Here is a 22,709-nt window from a genome sequence, read left to right as displayed (position 1 = left end):
TCCTGATAAGACACAGCCTAAACTCCTTAGTTCCTGAGAAGATACGGCCTAGCACAATTCTCAGGGTTTGCACTGCAGGGCTGATTTTAGTCAGGCCTACTTGTTGGTGATGCCTGAACCAAAGTACTGCTCACTCAGTCATGAGCGGGTGCATCTGTCACAGGGGATCTTATTAAAAAAAATAAACTATTGGGACTACCAGTGGTATCAGCCTTGCATAAAATAGTTGACAGTTGTGGCCTCTTAGGTTGCTGGTGTCAGCATCTAACATTGGAGCACAGGGATGTTGGAGCACTGCACTGGAAGAACGTTTCTCTCAAACTGAAACGCTTGCCTTAGGCAGAGTAGCCTGTGTTCTTTACAGCCCCCCTCCCTCACAGAAGATCACGGGATTTTCCTCACAGAAGGATAAATAAAAGATAAGTGGTCTGTTACTAGGCCACCTGATCAAGGAATGTCTTCCCAAAAGGAAATGGCTTATCCGGCTATGTGGTAGTGAAACTCTTGGGAAGTGTGTAATGTGCTAAGTGCCCTGTCCTTGTTTAGATAACGGATGGTATGGTGATTCCTACCACTGGTGTACGTGCTAGGAGCTCTTGCAGCTCAAGCAAGAGGCAGCTGGAAAGTCGTGGTCAAAGAACTAAGAACTGCGAACAGGAACAAGTTAAGTTCTTTTTTCTGGTCAGAAAGCGAGAACAACAGATGATGGAGTAACAATAGAAACAAGAGCCCAGGAGTAACATGAGACAAAGCTAAGGAGAATATTCATTCTTATCTTTAATTACAGTTTTTTCTGAAGTATAGGTGAAGCTAAGAGGGGAAAGATTGTTGACACAGGCAAAACCTTGAAGCTATCTGGAAACTAGTATATGACATGAGAATGGGGGAAAAAACCAGGACAGGAACAGACACAGGTATCATCCCAAGTGATTTTAGGAATTGTGGCATGTCCAACCTCATTTCATTTCCTCAGCTACTTCCTACCTTGCAGAACCTCTTCTACATAAAAGGTTAAGAGGAGGCTACAGGATTCTCGACATTTTCCAAACTGTGTATTTAATAGTCTTGTCACTGTGTGCCCTAAGTAACTGCTGTGAGCCACGGCTACCCTGTCCTTTGGCCAGCTACCCATGTCTAGTCCCGTCTTTGTACCACTGCTCATTCCGTCCCCAGCCAGCAAAAGGAGTGACAAGCCTGGAGATGCTCTCTAATGGTGTGCTCTGGCTGCAGGCGCTGGGCAGTCTCTCAGCCGTGAAGGCAGAGGAGGAGTAAGGGCTTACAGACCGGGAAAAGAAGCAAACAAAATAGTTGGAAAAAGCATCAGGCTTGATTGGTCCACATGGAATAAGAAGTAAGAAATGATCGGCTTGAAAAATTGTTATTTTAAAGATACCGGACTTTAGGTAGAAGGAAAGGGGCTGAAGTTAGAAAAAGTAGACACAGAACGTTAAGTTAAATATTGTCTTCTCTTCGTAATTAAATGCTTATGTTAAATGTTTGGGAAAGGGAAGCTGGTGGTGGAGAGAAAAGGTATTATTGTCATTTCAGAGGAAGGAACAATGGATTTCCTCGGTATTCCCAGTATCTACCCTAACTCTGTATTTTTCTTAAAGCCACAGAAATTATTCTAAGCTTCCATGAGGTAAGGTCTACTCGGTGTAGAGAGAAAAAAGCCTGATGTACAAAACTAGATATATAAAAAGCACTTCAGATCTGTTCTTCCAACCTAACTGCTTTTTAGTGCCGACGGTTTCCAGTAACGCATTCCCCCCCCTCCCCCCGCTTGCCCTCTTACAGCTAGGTGCTAAAATTCCCCGCCTAACGCTTTCCCGAGCTGTCCCTCCACCCCTTCTCGTGGGTGTTCACAGGCGGCCTCCGTGACCACCCTGGTTCCACTCTCACGGAGGGCTCCAGCCCCGCAGCCGCTGCCAAGCCCCCAACAGTGCCGCCGCCGCCACCCCCCGAACCCTGCCGGTTGAGGCGCGGCAACGCGCATGCGCCGGGCCTGCCGGAGGGCGGGGCCGCTGGCGGCGGGGGGGCGGGGCGAGGCGCCACGTGACGGGAGGGCGGCCGGGCGCCATGGCGCGAGTGGGGGCGGCCGTTAGTAGCCTGGATCTCGCCGGTGCCGCGGTGCAGCCGGGCCGGCTGGCGGCGGAGCCCGCGGGAGCCGCGGCGATGTCTTCTATCGCCTCCTACGAGAGCCTGGTGCACGCCGTGTCCGGGGCTGTGGTGAGCGAGCGGGTCGGGGCTCGCGCCGGGGAGCCGTTGCGGGCGGCGCCGGGTGGGGAGGAGGGGGGCGTCTCCTCGGCGGCGCCCGCGGCCGTTGGCGGTGACGGGGCCGAGGGGTCTGGCGGGTGGCGTGTGCCCGGGCGGGCGGGCGGAGCGGCCGTGCCAGCCTGGTGGGGGGCGCCGAGGAGGTCGCAGGCCGCCTTAAGCAGTTCTTTGGCTGAGGGGCCGCCGGGGGGGCCGCGCCTGAGGGGGCGGCTTCGGTGGGGTGTGGAGGCGGGGAGGGTAGGGCAGTGCGGGCCGGCAGGCCCAGCAGGGCTGGGGTAACCTGGCTGTGGTGCTGAGTGTGAGCCGTGCGTGGTCGTGCCCAAGCCATTCACGGTCGCAAGAAGAGGGTTTGGGGTGAGGGCTCCCTGACACCGAGTCTCAGCTTCGCCACCCATCCCGTGCAAGCACGCTTGCAAAGACTTTGTTTTGCTAGTCACTAGTTTTGGATGTGGGATTTGCTAAACCTTGAGGCTGGTTCGTCCTGAGCAGCTGGAGCTTCCTCTGAGCCCAATAGGAGCTCCAGGTGTGCTCCCTTACAAAGTGAGAATGTAAGCATCTGAAGTTGGACATCAAATTAACTATGAAAATTTAAGCCTCCCAGAAGCTAAGGTACAGGGACAACACTTCAGCTGCGTAATATGAGAGTTGTAGTAAGCATCCGCATTCTGCGATGGTCTCATAAATAGTTAGAAGTTGTGAAGGTTGAGCTGACGCATAGGTGTTAATCAAAACATAAAGCAAGCACAGTGCAGCTAGAGGAGGTTTGTATAGGTTATTGAATTTAATTTTTCATATGACACTTGTGAATTAAAAAGTAGTGTTTGGTTTCTGTAGATTTCCTAGTATGCCGAGCCCTTGAATGAATGAGTGCTAGCTCTGTAAGTAGCAAATCAGCCTTGTACTTCCAACAGATTAAGAATTTTAGCGCAATGTAGCATGTTGGACCAGGCATATTGATGGATTTCAAGCAAGTTGATGCAGCTCCACTCTTGGGTTATTCCAGACTGGCAAGAACACCTAAATGTGTGTTTTAGCAATTGCTGATCTACTGTTCTGGCAAAACTTCCTGTTCTAATTTGAGTCCTTAAAAGAACTCGCAATGTCTTCTATAGGATGAAAGTCACTAAAAGTTATTCAACAATAAACGCTGATTCTAAAAGGAAAAAAAGACTCTAAAGGGTCTTTTGTCTTTATCATAAATAAACATGGGATTATTGTCTGCTCTTTGAAGTGTTTTAAGTCTGCTTATTTAAGCATCAAAGGCAATGGGCATGTTGTTTCCACTTTCAAGAAATGGAACTCTCTCAAATGATCTCATTATTGAAATACTGCTCGCTCTCCTTTTGCTGGCTTGTACAGGAGTTGGTAATACTTTCTAGCCCTCACTGTTAGCTTCTCACTGTCATATACAGATCACTATAATCAGGCTGTGCTCCTGAACAAAGTTTGTGGTATGAACTGAACTTAAAAATCCAGCCATAAACTTAAAATGCATAATGAAATGTATCTCAAGTCCCTTGGTGGTGTTAATTAAGTTAACAGAAATTCTGTATTGTATTTGAAGATGCTTATATTTCAGCAGGGATGTTGCTATGAAGGCAGATAGAACTTCTGGAGCTATTGGACTTCTGTACCCTTGTGACTTCCACTTGCTGTCGCTAGTATTCATGTACAATTTAAAGCTCTGGAGCAAGAATTTTTTCCCAAAATGAGGTGGCTTATTTCTTTTTCTTTTTTCCTCCCTTATGCTGGAAACCTTGATATTTTTTTGTTATAGTAAAGATGTACTCGTCGATTTAGAGATTTGTTTGCTGCTGTAATATATAAATTTTGGCAAGATCTTTGACATGGGTACTAACTGTTCTGATACTGTCTCACCATTTGTTTAAATTATTATAAAGCATGCTGACGTGTGGATGTGATACAAGAATTTAAAAAAAAAAAGAAAAAACAACCCACAGAACTGTGCTGAGGTAATGAGTCAGAAGAACATGTCAGATCACAACATGATAATTTTTTGTTTCTGTTCTAATATGGTGAAAGTTCATATATCTTCTAGGCTACCTAGTCAAACCTGAGACAAATGAATAGCTTTGTGAGCAGCAAAAAAATCAGTGCTTGATTTCCTGTGAACTTTAGTTGAATTATATAAGTGTTTGTTAACTCTGCATATAGCTATAAAGTAACCTTCCTGTTAGAAAAGCTGTAGGAATGAGAATTTCATAGGAGTACTATGGCAGTAGTCAGGCTGCTTTGTTTGACTCTGAATGTTGGCTGACAACATAATTTTCGACTTTTTTTATATTTTAAATTTTTTATTATTATTTTTTAGAAAATCAAACTTTAGGCTGTGGTCCTGCACCCTCTTCTTGGCAGCAGTCGCCTCGGGCTGTTTGTTCTGGCCACTTACTGCCACTTCTTGGCTACTGCACAGTTGTTCATGTGGTGCTGCGGCTGATCAGGGAACTGATCTGACTGAAGAAGTAGCCCAGTGGAAAAAGCTATTTTTCAGACAGATTAGTTTCCTTGTCTGCATCATCTTGTAGGTGCCCAAAAAGTTATGCCACCAGAACGGAGGAGGCAGGGATGCAAATACAGTTGACCAAGAGCTGGGATCGCTTAAGCCAGTTTGTACCTGTCCTAGCGATTATTCAGCGATAGCATGACTTGACTTGGCAAACTACTGAGATTCAGCACCGACAGGGAGGTGGTGGGAAGGCAGACAGTGAAGCCTCACCCTTTCAACAGTACAGGGTCATACACTTTAGCGTATGTTCCTGCAGTCGGTAACATGAGTTACTTTCCTTGCTGGTCTCAAGTGTGATTGAGTAAGGAATCTGAGCCCATCTCAAGGGTTTTTGTTGCTGGGGAAAGGGCTGGTTCTGCTTGTCCCTCTCCTTTCCCTTACTTCTAGCCATGAAATCCTGTCTCCTCCATATGATGCTTCTGGCAGTCTCCTTGCCATGTAGTTGAGTTATTCCATTTATAAACCCAGGAGAAAAGTAACTCTGCTTTTCTGAGTTTATTTCCCTCGATTGAGCAAACGGAGGGAAAAGGGTACAAATTATCTTTTCTTGGCAGTAATCTGTTAAATCAGCTGAGTTATCTCATGACATTCTGTTCAGCTATAGCTTCATATATGTTTTAAGCCAGTTTGAGCCTGTAAGGCTCATTGCATGGGAATGGTTCAGAGCTGCATCAGGGGAGGTTCAGACTTCGCATTAGGAAGCATTTCTTTACTGAGAGGGTGGTCAAACACTGGAACAGGCTTCCTAGGGAGGTGATTGATGCCCCATCCCCGTCAGTGTTTAAGAGGCATTTGGACAATGCCCTTAACATGCTTTAACTTTTGGTCAGCCATGAAGTGTTCAGGCAGTTGGACTAGATGATCATTGTAGGTCCAACTGAAATATTCTATTCTGTACCTTGTGTCCACATATTTGTCCTGTGTGCCACTACCCCAACTATTTCCCCATTTCTGTTTTCTGATTTTGAGTGCAAGTGTGTGTGTTGCTGTATGGTGGATTGCATTGAGAGTAGGATTCAGGATAAAAATCTCACTTTTGGAGGATGGAAGCAGAATAAATACGGCAGGGGAAGGCTGGAACTTGTAGTGACTGTGCAGTCTTGTGGCTGTTTTGTGCATAGGTGTAACTGTTTTGAGGTTGGCTTCAGAGTTGCTGTAATGCAGCTGTCATTAGGAGGTGTATTTTGGCTCTTTCTGGCACTTCTGTTTGTGCTGACACTAGCCTTCTAACTGAAATTTATTTTTTCTAAATTTTTAGTCAGATGGATTCATTAATCCTAATTGCTGTCTAGCTGCGTACACAGTAGGTACCGAGAATGAGCAGACACAGGACAAGTATGTGGAAGAGCAGAACCAACCCTTTTGGCTAGAGCCCAAACTAATGGGTTAAAATAACCAGGTAATTATGGCCAAGTGTTTCCTTTCATCTGCTACCTGGTGTTATGAAAACTGGAGAAACTTAAGTCTTGTTAAGACTTCAACCAAGAGTTGTCTTAGTGAGGAAACACCACCTGAAACATAATCCTCTGTTGCTGGTTGTAGAGATAGGTCCAAGCAGCCTGCTCAGGAGCTGGAGCGTTTCCAGAGGCAAAGCTGGCTTAAATGTATGGCATAACATAGCTCCAGAAAAGTTCAAGTGAGACTGTGTAGTGTGCTTTAAACACAGTGCTTGTGTGACTTGCTGTATCCCAGACCTTCCCACCGTTAAACAGTTTGCATGGCAACTAACGGAAGAGTGCCACAGCTTTAGCAGCCACTTAGTGCATTTAATACTACTGTAGAGTATTAAAAGATTTACACCAAGCCAGGGTCTTTTTGGGTTAGATATCTTTTCCAAAAGCTGTGCAATATTAATGCTAGAGTACTAAAGAATGAAGAAGCTGAATGATGGTGGGGAGAGAGAGGGAACAGCTGCTTGTATGGAAGATAAGGGCATTTGCAAATACAGTATTTAACCCTGTTGTAAAGGAGAGTGGCTGCTGGCTTTTCCATTGAGAGGCTTTAATGGTTGGAACGCACAGGAAGTGAAGAGGGTGTTGGATTCACAAGTGAATCTGGTGACATCTAGGTCATGATTTAATTCATCATATGTAGTTCATGCCACAGGGGGTGTCTTGATAGGCAGATCTTTATTGCCTAAATTGGAATTTAGTACAATGCTGGATTAAGTCCTGAAAAACATGTACTATCAGTTTTTTAATGAACAAAAGTTTCTGTTTGGTTTTTTTTTTTCCTTAAGTCAAAACAAGGTTATTGTAACACAACGGTTGCTTGTGTTGTAGTCATCGTCTTTTTTTTTTTTTTTTTTTAAACTAGAAATTGGGTACTGAGGCTAATGGGAGGTAGAGAAAGTGTAATATGTTTGTCTCCTGACGCCCACTTTATCAGCTCTCAGACTTCAAAAACTTTCTCTTTGGGCAAAAAGCTTCTAATGGTTTTAATTTTAGCTTGATCTAATACAAGAGAAAAAAAATCATTTGTGAGCATGGGACCAAAACCCAATTCAAATAGACATTGTTATGTATGGAGTTTATCCCCTTTTTAAACTTACTCAGTAGGCTGGTTTCTGGGTGAGAAGTGAAGGCCTACAAAGAGTCTGGCAGGTATCTGTACAAGCAACTGATAGACTATATAGCCAGTTTATTTTGTTTTTCAGGGCAGTATGACTGCAATGACTGTATTTTTTCCTTTGGATACAGCTAGGCTTAGACTTCAGGGTAAGTGTCAAACTCTAGTTTCTTTGTACGATGGTGTTTCTGTTCATCTTGGCTTGGGCACTTGTAAGGGTGGTTGTAGGGGGACCTGTCTTGCATGAACAGGAATCTTACCTGTGTAACACTAACACCATTTAATCACTAATGCCATTTTTCCAGCTGAAGGTAATTCTCCATTTTGAAAGTATTGGGCAACCTTTTAATTAGCTGAAAAGGCTGTGACCTGTGGCTGGACATGGTTTTTAAATGGTTATCTAAGACCAAAAAGAAAAATAAAGATGTGAGATTACACAGGATTACATTTGTGTGTTGTTGCTTTTGGCTGCTGAGAACACTTCAAAATGCAGGGGCAGTATCATGAAAAACTAGTCTAGAATTATTCCTCAGAATGGTTTAAAGGGAAAAGTCAGGGTTAGAACTGGGAGTAGGAACATCCAATATTTACAAAAATGCATCTGGGTATAACCTTTGTTGTTCAAACACTCTATCTTCTAATCAAAAGTCACAGAATCACCAAGCATTTCAGCGCTGTGACTGGAACTAGAGGAAGATCATCAGCCACGTCGTCAGAAATATGTGGTTGAGAAATAAGTACTATATTGCTGTTGAGCAGCTTTCAATGCAGGAAGAGACAGTGTTTTGCTAAGACTTAGCTGTTTGCAGATTAACTGTAAGATTGCTCTGCTAGTGGTGCTAGTCAGGAGTCCAAGGAACAATTTTGAGAGCAGTTAGGCAGGCCCAATTCTAGTCTCTTACCTAAGGGCAACCTACCTTCAGTTCATGTCACAACTATCAGGTTAGGAATTGGTAACTACAGATACTCTGGTGCACAACAGAACCTGCTAGTCTGGGGAAGAATAAAAAAAGGAAGTAGCCTTACCTAGCAAATGAAAATAAGGAGATGCTTTCTGGAATTGCTGCAGAAATAGGGAATGTGTATCCTTTATGAGGAAGAAGAAACATGCTCTTCTGGGGTCTGTTCAGAATAGGGAGGATAAGGACTTGAAAATGAGTGCTAAAAATCGGAATAATCTAAAAGTTTGATTCTTCTGTTTTCCAGTTGATGAGAAGCGGAAGTCTAAGACAACACCGGCAGTCCTATTGGAAATAATCAAAGAAGAAGGCCTGTGAGTAGATACTAATTTTCTGCTTGTCTTCATGTAGACGAGCTCTAAAACTAATTAGAATTTGCTTTTAAAGTGGAATAGTTAGCCCATATCTGTGTGAACTGATTTTTACTCTGAATTAAAATGTCTCCATATAAGTGTGATATGACTTGCATAACCTTATGTGTTTGTCTTTAGCTAATTTGGATTAACTTTCTTGAGCACTTTATGCAATCGATCTGTTCAGTGATGTAACTGTGCCTCCATTAGTGAAGTAGCTGTGCCTCCTCAGAAATGCAGGTTTGTACGCAAGCATACCTTCATGTACCTGATAAACCAGCTTCGTCTGTCTGGATTCTTGGGTGTGTCCATTTCTCATAACCAAGATGAAATTCTTGGGCAGCTGAGCCACTTTCAACAGGAGAATTGAGACATGTTTCCCAGTTGGAAGTTTTTTCTCCTCCTAAGCTTGTGGAAGTAAGCAACAAGTGACTCTATGCTGGTGAGATTCAAGATCTATCTAAAAGCAGTTAACTTTCAGTAATGCTGTACTTTAGTATTTTCCACACAGTCTTGAGCTGAGCTGGCTGGGAAAACAGTTGTCTGTGTGTCCTTGTTACAAGTATTTTCCTAAGTGAATCCCTGGAACTCTTAAGTAGACCAGAGCTTCCAGGATATTAATGTTGACAAAAGTTTAGCTTGGCCAATAATGTTTTGCCACCTTTGAACCTGAGCATTTGGCAGTTGTATGCATGTGTACTTCTGAGTCAGTTGGTGATCTCTTTTGTCCACGTTCCTGCATTACTTTTGTCACATGAGGGTGGCAAGTAAACTTCAATTAAAAAAAAGATGAAAAGAAAGAAAAAAGTAAAAAAGAAAAATTAAGAAGTTAACTGAAGTGGAGAGACTGCAAAAGTGGTCATCCTGCTTTTCCTGTGAAACAGAAAAATCAGTAATTCTGGCAAGAGGGTAACATTGTTTCTTCCAAAGGCATTGGGAAGGCCTGGCTAAGCAATGATACTAGTTTTAGAGATGTGTCTGGAATAACAAAAAAAACCCCCAAACAACAACAAATCTGAAATGTGATGTGAGATCATAAATGTCTTGTTCACATTAGTTTGTAGAGTCTTGTCTCATATTACACTTTTGTGAGACTGCTGTTCTCATCTAGGTAAAGCAAATAGGTTTAGCTAATGGACTTTCTTTAGAAGTTTATCAAACAGCTTTGCTTTCTTCCTGGCACTTCCATCCTTTTCTAGGTGATATGAAAGGTGTTCACTGGTGTACACTGAGTTCTTCTCCAGGTTGCAGTTTGAAACGCAAACTTAGGTTTTATTTATATGCAAAAGTATTTGTAGGTGAATTATGGATGCTAGCACTGACAACTTAAGTCATTAAAATAAACTCATGTTTTTGTCTTAGATTCGTGTTTTGTACTGCAAGATGTTTCATTTGAAAATCATCAGAAGTTGTTCTTAATAAATCAAGCAAAACCAAACTAACGCTCTCAGTTAGAGGACGTGGTCCCCAGAGGGTGTTTCTCCCTTTCTTTTCCAGCACAGAAGAGATAGGTGATGCAAAAATTGTTTTAATTCTATTCATGACTAACTGTATAGTCAGTTAATTTGTAATTGTAACTGTATGGTTAGCTAAGCCTGTAACTTCAGAAACAGTCTTAATGTGGTGTATTCCCAGCTACATGGGAGGGAGAAGCACTTGATGCATCCGAGATGAAAAACTAGCATTTACATCATAAAAACAGTCAGATGCTGTGTTTACCAGCCTTGCATCTTTTATGGTCTCCTTCTTGGGGATCTTATATTCTGTGTATTCCCAATATTTTAATGAATACTAAAGAGCCTCCATGATTACTGCAAGTCATTGAGGAGATTTCTTATGCTCTTAACATCACACCAGTTCTCTGCCTGTCCTCTGCAGCTTCAGTGAAGGTGTGTATCATTATCTTTTTTTGGATGTATTGTAGAGCATGCTGGGGATGTAGGGCAGCTGTTGAGGTGTCTTTGTTTTACAGGCTCATCAGGCCTGTCAGAGAAGGGAGCTTTGTTAGTCAGCTGTTACGAAATCATTCTTAAATCAAGATAGATTTAGATGATACACAAACAATGACAATTATTCACAACACCTGAAAAATAAGATAGCTGTGAATCATAAGAGGATATTCAGTTTTTCATCTGTGATTAATCCAGTTAAATTTAAATAGGTAATGTCTTTTTCTCACTTACCTGACTGATTTGCTCTAAACTTTACTCATGCCTATATCTCATGCCCCAGGTTACATCCTTTGGAAAACTCTCCTTGGTGGAGTATATTAATTTCAGTAACTAGTCTTCCATTTTTTAATTTTATGTGAGAATCCAGACTTTTTTTTTTTCCCCTTCCTTACTCTAGTGGTTTTTTTTTATTTTGTATTGAAGGAGTAGTTGTCTTTAATTTTTTTCCAGCTAGTTGAGCATTGCTTTGTTTCCTTGGGGATGTGAGCATCTCTTTACTGGGGTGTTATCTTTTGTATTGGACTGACAACTCCGTTTCTCAACAAAGATGAGAATTCTCCTCATGCCTTGGTATGTTTTAGTATATTGTTTGAACTGACTGTATCAGTCTGTATGTTAACATAATACTTGAACCATATATTCATCCCCTGGTGTTGGTAGAGAGCAAATATGGTGGTAATACTCACTTTTGGAGTGAGTGAGCCCCAAGCTTCTCACTGTAAATATGTCATACCTCTACAGCTCCTTTTCAATGGAATTATTCCTGATAACTAAAATTTATATTTATAAGTGCTTAATTTTTTTATGGTACAGTCAGGAGTTTAGTATGGCTTGTTACCATTAATGATAAAGACATATCTAGTTAGTATTGTATGTAGTATGCAGTATTGTATGTCTGGGACCTTCTACCAACATGTAAAATCAACCAGATCACATAAATACTTCGCTGGTCCTTACCATGACTTTTTCCTCTCCATTAGGTTGGCACCATATCGAGGATGGTTCCCTGTTATCTCCAGCCTTTGCTGCTCCAATTTTGTTTATTTTTATACATTTAATAGTCTTAAAGCTCTCTGGGTCAAAGGTCAGCATTCAACCACTGGAAAAGACTTGGTTCTTGGGGTTGTTGCAGGTAATACTTAAAAATCTCAATTTCAAAAAAAAAGTATTTTTAGTGTATTTTACCTAATGTTTTTCTTTATGAAGTCCACTGGAGGTCACACTGAGTGTTTACACCTCCCGCTGTATGCAGACCTGCTTCGTTGTGCAGCTCTGATTGCTCTTCTGTGTCATCCCCACCTCATAAGTAGGTGGATGAACTGTTCCTGTTGTGAATTCTGGCACAAAGCACAGTGCTGTTGCGGTCTAGTATTTTATTTGTCTGGTGTGTTGTTTACCATGGTATCTAAGCATCATCATTTAGATGTTGAAGGCAAGTGGCAGGGAGAGGTGGTAGTTTTTTTCAGAGGAAAAGATACATGCCAATTCTGAAATATTTTCAGTTATGGTAAGTAAGAGTTTTTAATGTAAGCATTTGGGTGTCAGTTTTCAGACTTGTTTTTGGGTCATCACCTGAAAGTGACAGTAAGTCTCTAGATATATGCAGGTCCAGTGGGACTATATGTTCTTTTTCATCCCTTCCTCTCATGTGGATGCTACAGTGGCTTCTTTGGAGGGTTGATGACATTAGTTGCTTTTCTAGCAAATGCAACATGAAAAATTACCACTATGTGCCTGTGTTTGCCAGTAATATTCTGCAGGAACAATTGCTCATGCAACTACACTGAAACAAGCTGATTTTAAAAAACCTGCAAAAAAGGCCTGTGATTTTATTTTGGGGTGGGGGGGGGTGGGGGGTGGGTGGGTAAGGGAAGGCTTTTTGTTTACTTTTTGCTAGTTTCTTGTACTTTCAGTGTAGGCATGGTGAATGGCTGAATAGTTGGGGGAAAGTAAGGAAGGAAACTCTTAAGCTGGCTTTATCACTGGGGTAGAATTCCATATAATTACATTCTGGAACAAAGGCTACAGGAATTAGGGTAACAGCTTGTCAGTTAAATGACCAGCTCTTCGTCAATGTCAGTAGTTCATACCCTTATAATGGAATAACATCTGGTGTAAATTGAAAAATTCCACTTAAGGTGTTTACTAATTCTCCGTACTCATCTCTCATTCCTACTGCTGGTAGCAAATCTAGATTGGAAAAATACATTTAAAAAATCCTTTCCAGTCTAGAAAATAAAGTTTTATGACTTTTCCTTTAACTGGGCCTGGGTAAAAAATTACAAGTAGACTGTGCTCTAACCTGTTGCTCCTTAATGTACTCATATTGACTTTGGTTAAGAGAGATTAATGTGGCTTGCCTTTTCTAGTGCTTGATTTTGCTCAAAACTTCTTTTGAGAGCTGACTGTAGTCCTTATGAAGGATACTGAAATATAGTTATGTTTGTATTCTGCTTTTCTGAACCCTCTTAAAGGAAAAGAAAAAGAACGAACAGGCACAATGTAGGTAGTAAAGTGTCACCTTTTTCAGATTTACTGGTCTTGATAGTGATGTAGTGTGTCCCTCTCAATATAATGGAATAATTCAGTCTGTTGCTCAGACTCCTGCCAAAGCAACCAATGTAGAAGCAGTTGCTAATTTCTGTGATGCAGAAATTTTAATAAGAAAGATCAGAGGCTTGTTTTTATATAGTTACTTCAAAGTAACTGCCTCGGTCATTCCTGAACAGGAGAGACCTGTACCAGGTGATTGCAGAAGTAATGTCACTTAATCCTTCTCCCTGTTAGTTTAGAACTGTTTTGCAATGCTGCTTTGTTGCAGCTTCATATATGCTTGTCTGTTTCTCTTCCACCATCCTACTTTCTGATACTCAACTTTCAAGCTTTACTGTTGGGATTTGTTATTGTGTGTAATCTCTTGCCAGTTCTAAGCCTTACTTAAAATACTTGCAGAATCCTGTGTTTTCCATGTTAAGTGTACTTAGTGAATCTAGAAGCTAGATGTTCTTATCCTTTTGGCAGTGCAGGAGCTCTGTTATGGTAATCAAGCTGCATGGTTTATCTGTTTTGACCTCTCCTTATAAAATAATCCTTCTAACCTTACCACTCTGTGTTTCTTTCTGAAAGTAGGCAGGCAGCAAGTCATCATGGAGTGAAGTAGGGCATGAAAAAGTAGAGTATCTTGTGCTCCAGTGTGGTGTAGTATGCAGCAAAGTAACAAGTTCACTTAAGATTCCTTCAACATGTTCATATTTGGTGTGTTTTGTTGTTTGGGGTGGGGATGTTTTGGTGTTTTTGTTTTTTGTTTTTTTGTTTTGTTTTCTAGTTTTGGGGAGGAGTAGCAGAAATGTCTTCCCACTGCATGCAATCTGCTGACAACTAATTCATGATGGGGCTGTGGGGGGATACCTGAAGTAGCTCATTACAAATTACCAGTTTACTTTTCCCATATGCTGTGTTAATTTTTTCTCCCTCTTCCTGCCAGTAATTTCAGTAGCGTGTGAATCGGGGTAAAAGAGGATAAGAAAACATTTGAAATCTTCTTCTAGTTCTTGCTGATGTTCTTTGTGCTGTGTTTTGCACTAGGTGTAGTGAATGTACTCTTGACCACTCCTCTTTGGGTAGTGAACACGCGTCTGAAGCTGCAGGGAGCAAAATTTAGAAATGAAGACATTGTACCAACCAATTATAAAGGCATAATAGGTAAGCAGCTGTTGTTGTCTTCAACCAAGGAGAAGTTCATTAAATGAAATTTATCAAGGACTCTGAAGTTTGAAGACTTTTACTCGTAACAGATTTCACCCTGGAATCTCTGTGCTTCCCTATCACTTTGCAGTCGTTGAGTTTTACAGGAAACTGGACTTGGCCATTTCTGATGGTAATTAAGAGTTTGTAGTATGCAAACCTGTAAGTAAAATAGTTTTTGCAAAGGCCAGTATCTTATACAAATACTGGAGTAGTAGTGAGCCCAGTGAGGTGGTAGCTGGGAGTTTGAGTTTGGACAGACAATCTGCAAAATCTTCACTCACCTTAATCACCCACATGTTCAGACTGTCTACCTTTTAAAAATAAATAAGTAAATAAATATTGTTGTCACTTTGAAGAAGGTTTAGAAGACCTTAATATTGATGCTGAGCTTGTACTAAAAAGAGCAGGGTGCCTGTGCAGATGATAAGCTTTGTTTGTTAATGGTGATGTAAGCAAGAACCTCTTTTGTCGCTATTTTTCCGTTATCTTCCATTCTAATCTGGAAGTTAAAAAAAGTCACATAAAAGACTGCAGTGGATTTTCATACACTTTGAATATTAGGCTTTAGGTGTCACTTCTCTTATTTTCTACAGTCAGAATTTTATATTCAAAATTTTAAATTTTTTTTCCCACCTTTCTTCTCAGATGCCTTTCATCAGATAATACGAGATGAAGGAGTCTTAGCTTTATGGAATGGTACTTTCCCCTCCTTGCTGCTGGTCTTCAATCCTGCCATACAGTTCATGTTTTATGAAGGCTTTAAACGGAAGCTTTTGAAAAAGCAACTGCAAGTGAGTATGTTTTGAGGCCAGGTGATGGACATGCTCTGTTATAAGACAGATTCTTTGACAGGTGTTACTTGAGCAAATTCAGAAATGTAGGTTTGGTTTTGATTCTTGTATTTTTGAGGGTTTTTTTGAGTTAGTATATCTTCTAAAAAAGATCCATCATTGTGAAGTGATACATGAATCTTTCATGTCCCTGGGGAAGATATTCCTGTGATGAATTCCTGTTCCTGTAAAAAATAAAACTGCAGTTCTTGTACACATTTGTTTAGATTTGTTCACAGGTCTTGATTTAAAGTAGAGATTTCAATTCTAATATATCTGTTTTATAAATATGTACGTACAGACTGTTTTGAAGTCACCTCTTAACCCTTTCTCCAGTAAATCGAGTATATTGAGCCTTTGAAGTGTCACAGACTTGTTCTGGTCCCTGTCATTTTAATAACACTTTTTTGCTGAAGCCCTCAATTTTTCAGTATTCTTTTTCCAAGGATGGACACTAGAATTGAACATAGCATTGCAACCATACCTCCTCGATTCTCTAAATAGAGATAGAATCGCTTTTCTGTACCTGCTTTATAGTTCCCTTCTTTTTCTTCATTCTTTTTCTTTGTTCTCTGTATCAGATATAGCATCTCACCTGAACTCACGTTCCTTTTATGTTCTATCAAATTGAAAAGCATTTGTGTTACATTTTAGGATAATATAACATATGTTTAAGCTGCAGTGCTTTGCTGTTAATTTGTGACTTTAGAATGCATTTGGCTGCATTAAAATGTTAGATCATATCAATGTTACAAAGCCATCTTGTTTTTCCTTAAGACATAGTGAAATTATTTTTACATGAGATTTTGCATCATAAATGAGGCTTAGGTTTTTTACTGTCTTTAGTCAATACTGCAGCTGTAGCACTATGTGCCTGGTGGATCTATTCAGTTACATTACGGACAATACATTTTTTGAGTGACGAGCTGAGCTTCCCTCTGCATTGTTATTTGCCTGTTGGCTAATTGCTATATTTATGTCTTGTGTTTCTTTTAAATTACTTAGTTCTTCCTTAAATTAGGGCGTGTTGTGTCCATGATCAGTGGAGAGGGAAAATACTTTTTTTTCCCCCCTAGCAATGGTCATTTTTATTTTGGACAACACACTTCTTCCTATCTGATCTTTTCCTGATTGTCTTAAGTATATCAGATCGACTTTTTTAGGATGTGCCTGTGTGCATATTTCTGATTGCAATCAATGTATTTTGCAAATTTGGAGCATGTTTTGATATGGGCATCTGCTTATTTTCAGTGATTAATTCACACTGTTAGACTGAGATGCACGGTAATCAGCTTAGGCTATAACAATGTATTTGATGTATTGTGGAACATTGTGGGCTTTGGAGGTGAGGATGGGCTTCGAGCAGATGTTCTTAACTGATAGGCTAAAAATCTTATCCCCTATGTCATCAAGACTAAAGTTCTGCCTGATAGCGCAGTGATTATGTCTCGGGTGGTGTTCAAGGAGTCTTTCACTGTCACCTTTTCACAAGTGCCTTGTGACTTATTAGTTTAAATGTTGCAAAAGCTGAGGTGTTTATTGATTGATGGTATGTTTAAATGTTACTTCCCTATCTTTTGTCTACTCTTGGTGCTTTAAATTGGTCTAGTTGTATGACTTTATCTCCACTGTGTTTTAGTAACCTAGTTATAGTAAGAAATGCAAAAGCTTGTGAGCAGGTGGAAGTTACAAATAAACTTTAGTTGTGGGAAAATTGGTTGAACTATAACTAACTCTTTAAAATGAGAAGACCCAGAAACTTCATGAAGTCTTTATGCCAAAGACACTTAGATAACCTGGTAGCAGGTACCAGTACGGAATCACCAAACACATACAGGTAACTGGCTGTTTTGGTACTATGTGGAAGTAATATGTTCTTTATCTATTGAACAGCTCACATCTTTGGATGCGTTTGTCATTGGTGCAATAGCCAAAGCAGTTGCCACCACCCTCACTTATCCTCTGCAGACAGTACAGTCAATTCTGCGGGTAAGTAATAATTTCATTTCAGGGTAACTGCCTCTGACTTGTTCTGTATAATGCAAGCCTTGTTCATATGGCTTGTTTTTCTTTGTGTTAACGAACCCATTGTTTTGGGAGCTCCTTTTGCACCATGCGGGTCACTGATAATGATGCCTCTCTTCTTTGATCCTGTACTGACAGATTCTGATAGAACTTGGTATTACTGGTGCACATTTGTTTCAAGTAGCTGGTAGGATTGACAACAGAATGCATCGGTACAGTGTCTCACAGAAGCTGATGCACCATACTGCTTTTAGGCACTACAAAAATGTAGATTTACTTCTTTGAATATAAATAGAAAATGTGTCAAGTGGGAAGTTAAAATTAAATCCTCTAAACCCAGTTTGTTTCCAGATGACGTAGGGTAATCCGAAAAAAGTTCTATTCATAGGTTTTGTTTTGTTCGGATGATGGCCTGACCTTGTCAGTAGCCAGAATGTGATTCATCAGGGGAGGCTGAGCTCCCTCATAAATAATATCTTTAACCACTTGCCTGGCCTTGTACGCTAATTGTGGTGGTAATGGAAACACTTCCATTTATTCTCACTTGCAGTTTGTATGTATGCTGGATAATGATGCTACCTTCAGTATGTACCAATATTGTTGTAATATTGAAACAAGATCAAGTTGGGGGCAGGGATAGGGGCGGCGGAAGAAACCTGGCCATACATAAGCAAGCATATTGTACTTTAATTTCTGTGCTTTTTTAATCTATTTTTGTAAGTTGTTTCCTGATGATTTTTATAACAGTTAAATATTAATAAATGTTTCCAAACGAAATATAATGTTATTTTCCTAAGTAAGGAGAAGCCCTAACTTGTGTGTATGGTAAAGCCATTATGTGTGTTCTAAAACTTGTATAAATTTGGTGAATTAGTTGAATTATTGAACATGAGCCTTCCATGCTAAGGGTATTGCTTTTCAGACTTGTCTAATAGGGGATTTTTCTTGTTAATTGTTCATCTGGAAAAAGTGATTTTCATGGAAGTTTTGTAATTATTTTGGTTTTCCTTCTCTCTAATTAGAGTGGACTAAATGTATTTTGATTTTTGATAGCCTGTAAAAAGATAGTTTGGATGCTATATTTCAAATCAGCAGGACTTGAATATAGTTACTGTGTGGTTGCTGCTACCCTAAAAAGACATTAGTGTGCCTTTTGTGTCTGCACAGCTTTCTACTTCACCACCCTAATGGTGCACAAAATGGCATCTGCATTGTAGATCTGTCGGCCGCATTGTAGTTTTGTCAACAGTCATCTTTTCTGATTTTCATAACTCCTGATGATCAGCTGAGCTATTGCTTTCATTCGATGTCTTATCCTGTTTTAACAGCCTGGACACATCTCAGGAGTTAAACTAGTAACACAGACTTCTGTTACTGAAGTGACAGATACAGAAAAACATTTAAGCAAATATAGCTTTGTTTGGATAAGTTGCAACATGAGTCTGTTTTTAATTTGTGATGCATTTTCTGCTGGTGTGAAGGAGAACTGGAAGGAAAGTTGGAGTGCTCTATTTTAACCTTAGCATTGCACAGCAGTACATTTTTCATGGGGCTACATCAATGTAACAGCTTCATCCTCGTTCCTTTCCATGGTTGCTATAGAAATGGTTACAATCTTGTGACTATTACTTCATGTTTTGTCTGTCTCCTTTTGGCTTTTTGAACAAAATTCTGTCTCTTGGTGACAGTGTCATTCTTTAAAAAAAGGGCAGCTCTGGTAAGTTGTGCTGCCAGCTTGATGTACTAACCAGCTGCTGCTACTGCTCACCTCAGCTGAAGTCAGCTAGTTCACTGCTGGCTTGCCTGAGCAGTGATGAGTTGCCTTTCTGCTAGAGCACAGCTAACCATCAGTGACCTGGTGATGGTGGGATTTTTCTCACAGTGGCCCACTGTGAAATAAAGTGGCCTATATGCTGCTTCTCAATGCCAGTCCATCCTCTCCCTGCGATGATGGGGAATACAAGGACGTTATCTCTAATTCTGCAGTCACTAGGGGTGACTTCTTTCCCTTTGCTCTTTGAAAGAAGTAATAGCCAGAAACCCTGAACACTTCTGGTGAGAGCAGAAACATGCATCTGTGATACCTGTGCTGTCCAGTTCAAACTTGCACTACTTCGTAATGTGTTTTCGAATCTAAAGCTAGCATTGTTATATTTGATGAAGTTTTTGTCACTCACACTAAGTGACGTTAAAAAAAATAATTTATGAATACAGGTTTAGTATTTTCAGAAACAACATTCTGCATGAAGTATACTTTGTATAGTTGTGGGGTTTTTTGAAACAATTTTAGCAGGTTACACACAAGTTAATACAAACTCGATATTCAAGAACTTACACATAATTAAGGTCTATCATCAAAGTAGAAGTACAGGACTCTCTTCAACCTTAAATCTTTAGAAACTCACTATTGTTTGAAAGTTATTAGGGTTCTTTGTAATGAAGCCTCTACACCTTTGTTTCCAACTTTTTGGGAAAGTGTCCTTCTTGCTTCCATATAACGAACAGTTATCCTGTGTAATTGATAGTGGTAAGCAGCTTCCAGCCTTGCCATTTGGTATGTCTATCTCCTTTTCAGTCATTAAAAATACATGGCACTGGTGTTACTCATTATGCAGTGAAACTGTTCTTTAGCTTGTGTGTCGGTAAACAGTGGATAAATTAAATTTGCCTCTGGACAAATAGCAATACTGTTAATGTTCTTAGTGATCCTGGGTGAAAAAGTTCTCTTTAAAACTCAAGCCTCTTTTCTCTGGTGTAGAGAATGTTAGTCCCTTTGGGAAATCTCTGCAGTAATCAGTGAAGTATGGACGTCCTAGGGAGAAAGGAACTTTTTTTTCCCCCTTGATGAACCTTTGTTTGCAGTACAAAAATAGTCTGATGGTGGAGAGAAGAGGAGAAGGAAGCACCTAATCCTGCTGTAGTTTGGAAGCCTATGAGTAGTCTGGGCAGTGACTGGCATTGTAACTTGGAACCTAGTTAGCAATTTTTTTGGGGTGCATCTGAGTCTTCGACAATAATCCATAATGCTGATTTATCAATATCAGATGAGTTAGTTGCTGATTAGATGATTGTGGATTGTGAGCACGTTTTTGCCTAATAAAGGGAGATTTCCAATAGCGTTCTGTTGCTGCTGTTTCCATCTGAGTTCTTAAGACATATCGCAAAGGGTCCTTTGTCATCCTGGCATTTTCTTATAATTTCTGAACTGCCTAAATCTGCTTGCATACTCTGCCTACTGTCAATGGTAATTTCTTACGCCTAAGAAGTAGCAGTTGCCTGAGTAAGTTCTGGGAGAAAGTCATCCGCAGACAGTTGCTCAAGTTCACCTTAACACAGAAGCATAATACAGGCTTCAAAAGCTATTTGGCTATGTTGTTATAAATATGTGTGGCAACCCTTGTATATTAATAATTCATAGTTATAGCTTGCTGACAGTACTATCGACCTGTATCAGATAAGAGTATCAATGAATGCTAGAAAGGGAGTTGCTGAAATTGCTAATTTGAGACATAAAATTACAGCAGCAGCTATCGTGCCTACTGAAAAACAGTTTGGGGATAAGCAAACGCAGTGAGTAAGAGAGAAGTATTACTTAGGCCAGGTAGATGGATCAAGCAATTTTGGATTCTTCCCCAGCAGTTCACATGTAAATGTTTTGCTCTGAGACCATTGCCGGGCAGATAAATTTTGGGTTCAACTGTGCAATCTCAATGTAATAATGGTTTGCAGATGTATGAGGCTTTGAATCTTTGTTAAATGAAAGCTGAGCAAGCCAGAAAGAACTTGCTTTGAATGTCATATCCCTACTAAGACACTGCAAATTATGCTTTTGAGATCTTGAAAACTGTTTCCTGCAGAGCAACTGGAAGAGAGCAAATATGGCCATGTGTAACGCTTTCTTAGAATCCATCTTAACCCCCAAACAAATTATTGTAGCACATACCATTTTAATGCTTGCTGTCTAAAGTTCAATAGTGTGAGGTTTGGCCTCAGTTCTTCACTGATGGCTAGCATAACCTGGAAGATCTTAAAAGAGGTTTAAGGCTCTCCAGATTTTATGCATGTGATGGGTTCTCTGCCTAGCACCATGGGGAAATATTACAACAAAATGCTCTTCCTTTTTTTCAGTTTGGACGCCACAGGTTGAACCCAGAGAACCGAACACTAGGCAGTCTTAGAAATGTTCTTTACCTTCTTCAACAGAGAGTGAGGTGAGCTTTCCATTTTTTTTTCCTAACATGATATAGAAGACTTGACTGTTACTAATATATTGAAAATGTTGCTGGATCTGACTTTTGTTTCTTTTTGCCTCCCTTAAACTTGCCATTTGAGTCAACCTGGTTTTTGTAATATATTGCAGAATAAGTACACAAAACCAAATTCTCCTAAATATCTGTACAGTAAGTGGTATCAAGGATATCTATGGATACCAATTCATTCACCTCTCTTCTTGAAACGAAGCAGGTTTCTTGCACAAAAGGCTTAACTTTCTGCCAAATTTTCTATTTAAAATATTATTAAACATAGCTGGCACTTGAGATCAAGAATGAATTTAAGTTTCTTACAGTTGTCATTAACTTGTGATATTACTTCTTCTTTAGTGTACTGATTTACTTATAGAAGGCTATTCACACTTGTTTTCTTGTTTGGTTTTTTCCTTCGTAGGCGTTTTGGATTAATGGGACTCTACAAAGGCCTTGAAGCAAAGCTCCTGCAGACAGTCCTTACTGCTGCTCTTATGTTTCTAGTGTATGAGAAACTGACTGCTGCAACCTTCACAGTCATGGGATTAAAGCATTCACGCAGACATTGAAAGAGGAACCTATGCCAAAGATTATGGGGTCTACAAAACATGTTCCATTTCTGAGACCAGGCTGGGTAACAAAGGGTCCTCAGTTTCTCTATTTCTTTTTAGCCATCTCCATTATTTGGAGAAATTTGGAATACACTCTATAGGACCCGTTGCCATGAATTCAGGGATAGCCCATTCCCTACTCTTCTGTGGACTCACTGTGTTAAGAAACAAAGCAGAGACCTTATTTAAGCACTTGACATGAAATTTTAACTTCTATATGATTTGGTTGACATTCTTGGCAAGAATGAGTATCCCTCACTATGCTTTCTTGTTTTCCCTCAAATCATCCTCAGCTATTCTTCTATCTTTACCTTCTGTCAGCAGCTGGTGGGGCTAGTTTCATGTTATTTTCCTTGACCTTATGTGTTTATGTCACTTCATATTTGGTTCATTAAAATAATTCATAAAGAACAAAATATTTGACGTAGTTTTCTTTTAACTTCAAGTATGTTTGTGGCACAGAATGATAGGATATTGCCCCAAATATCTGGTGGTGAGATTTCTGAACTGCTAGAACGTACGTTACCAGTGAGTAGGCACGCTGCCTTCTTGAATCCACCTATTTTGAATCTTGAAAATTTTTAATGCAGATACTGGCTAGATGTAAGAGGAGCATAAC

General features: G+C 40.2%; 1 protein-coding gene across 2 annotated transcripts; it reads left to right on the top strand.

Moving 5' to 3' along the window:
* Positions 1 to 2,120: 2,120 nt before the first annotated feature.
* Positions 2,121 to 22,500, top strand: SLC25A17 (solute carrier family 25 member 17). Of its 2 annotated transcripts, none has more exons than XM_050907439.1 (9): positions 2,121 to 2,229; positions 7,458 to 7,518; positions 8,576 to 8,642; positions 11,614 to 11,765; positions 14,219 to 14,335; positions 15,026 to 15,171; positions 17,104 to 17,199; positions 21,364 to 21,446; positions 21,901 to 22,500. In XM_050907439.1, exons 1-9 carry the CDS (start codon positions 2,176 to 2,178, stop codon positions 22,046 to 22,048), a joined length of 924 nt encoding a protein of 307 aa, XP_050763396.1. In that variant the 5' UTR covers positions 2,121 to 2,175; the 3' UTR covers positions 22,049 to 22,500. The 2 variants fall into 2 exon arrangements, with proteins under 2 accessions (XP_050763396.1, XP_050763402.1); XM_050907445.1 differs by lacking the exon at positions 2,121 to 2,229 and adding an exon at positions 7,408 to 7,416.
* Positions 22,501 to 22,709: the final 209 nt, after the last annotated feature.

The sequence above is a fragment of the Gymnogyps californianus genome, chromosome 1, assembly GCF_018139145.2.
Source record: "Gymnogyps californianus isolate 813 chromosome 1, ASM1813914v2, whole genome shotgun sequence".
In the NCBI taxonomy this organism is placed as follows: Eukaryota; Metazoa; Chordata; class Aves; order Accipitriformes; family Cathartidae; genus Gymnogyps; species Gymnogyps californianus.
The sequence above is the reverse complement of the archived record's forward strand: the minus strand, read 5'-3'. Positions and strand labels throughout refer to the sequence as shown.

Bases quoted from the DNA above. Each gene is read 5' to 3' on its own strand.
- SLC25A17 (XM_050907439.1), top strand. From the start codon at position 2,176: ATGTCTTCTATCGCCTCCTACGAGAGCCTGGTGCACGCCGTGTCCGGG. The intron at 8,643-11,613 runs GTGAGTAGATAC...CCTCTCCATTAG, and splicing joins ATAATCAAAGAAGAAGGCCT to GTTGGCACCATATCGAGGAT. The intron at 15,172-17,103 runs GTGAGTATGTTT...TCTATTGAACAG, and splicing joins TTTTGAAAAAGCAACTGCAA to CTCACATCTTTGGATGCGTT.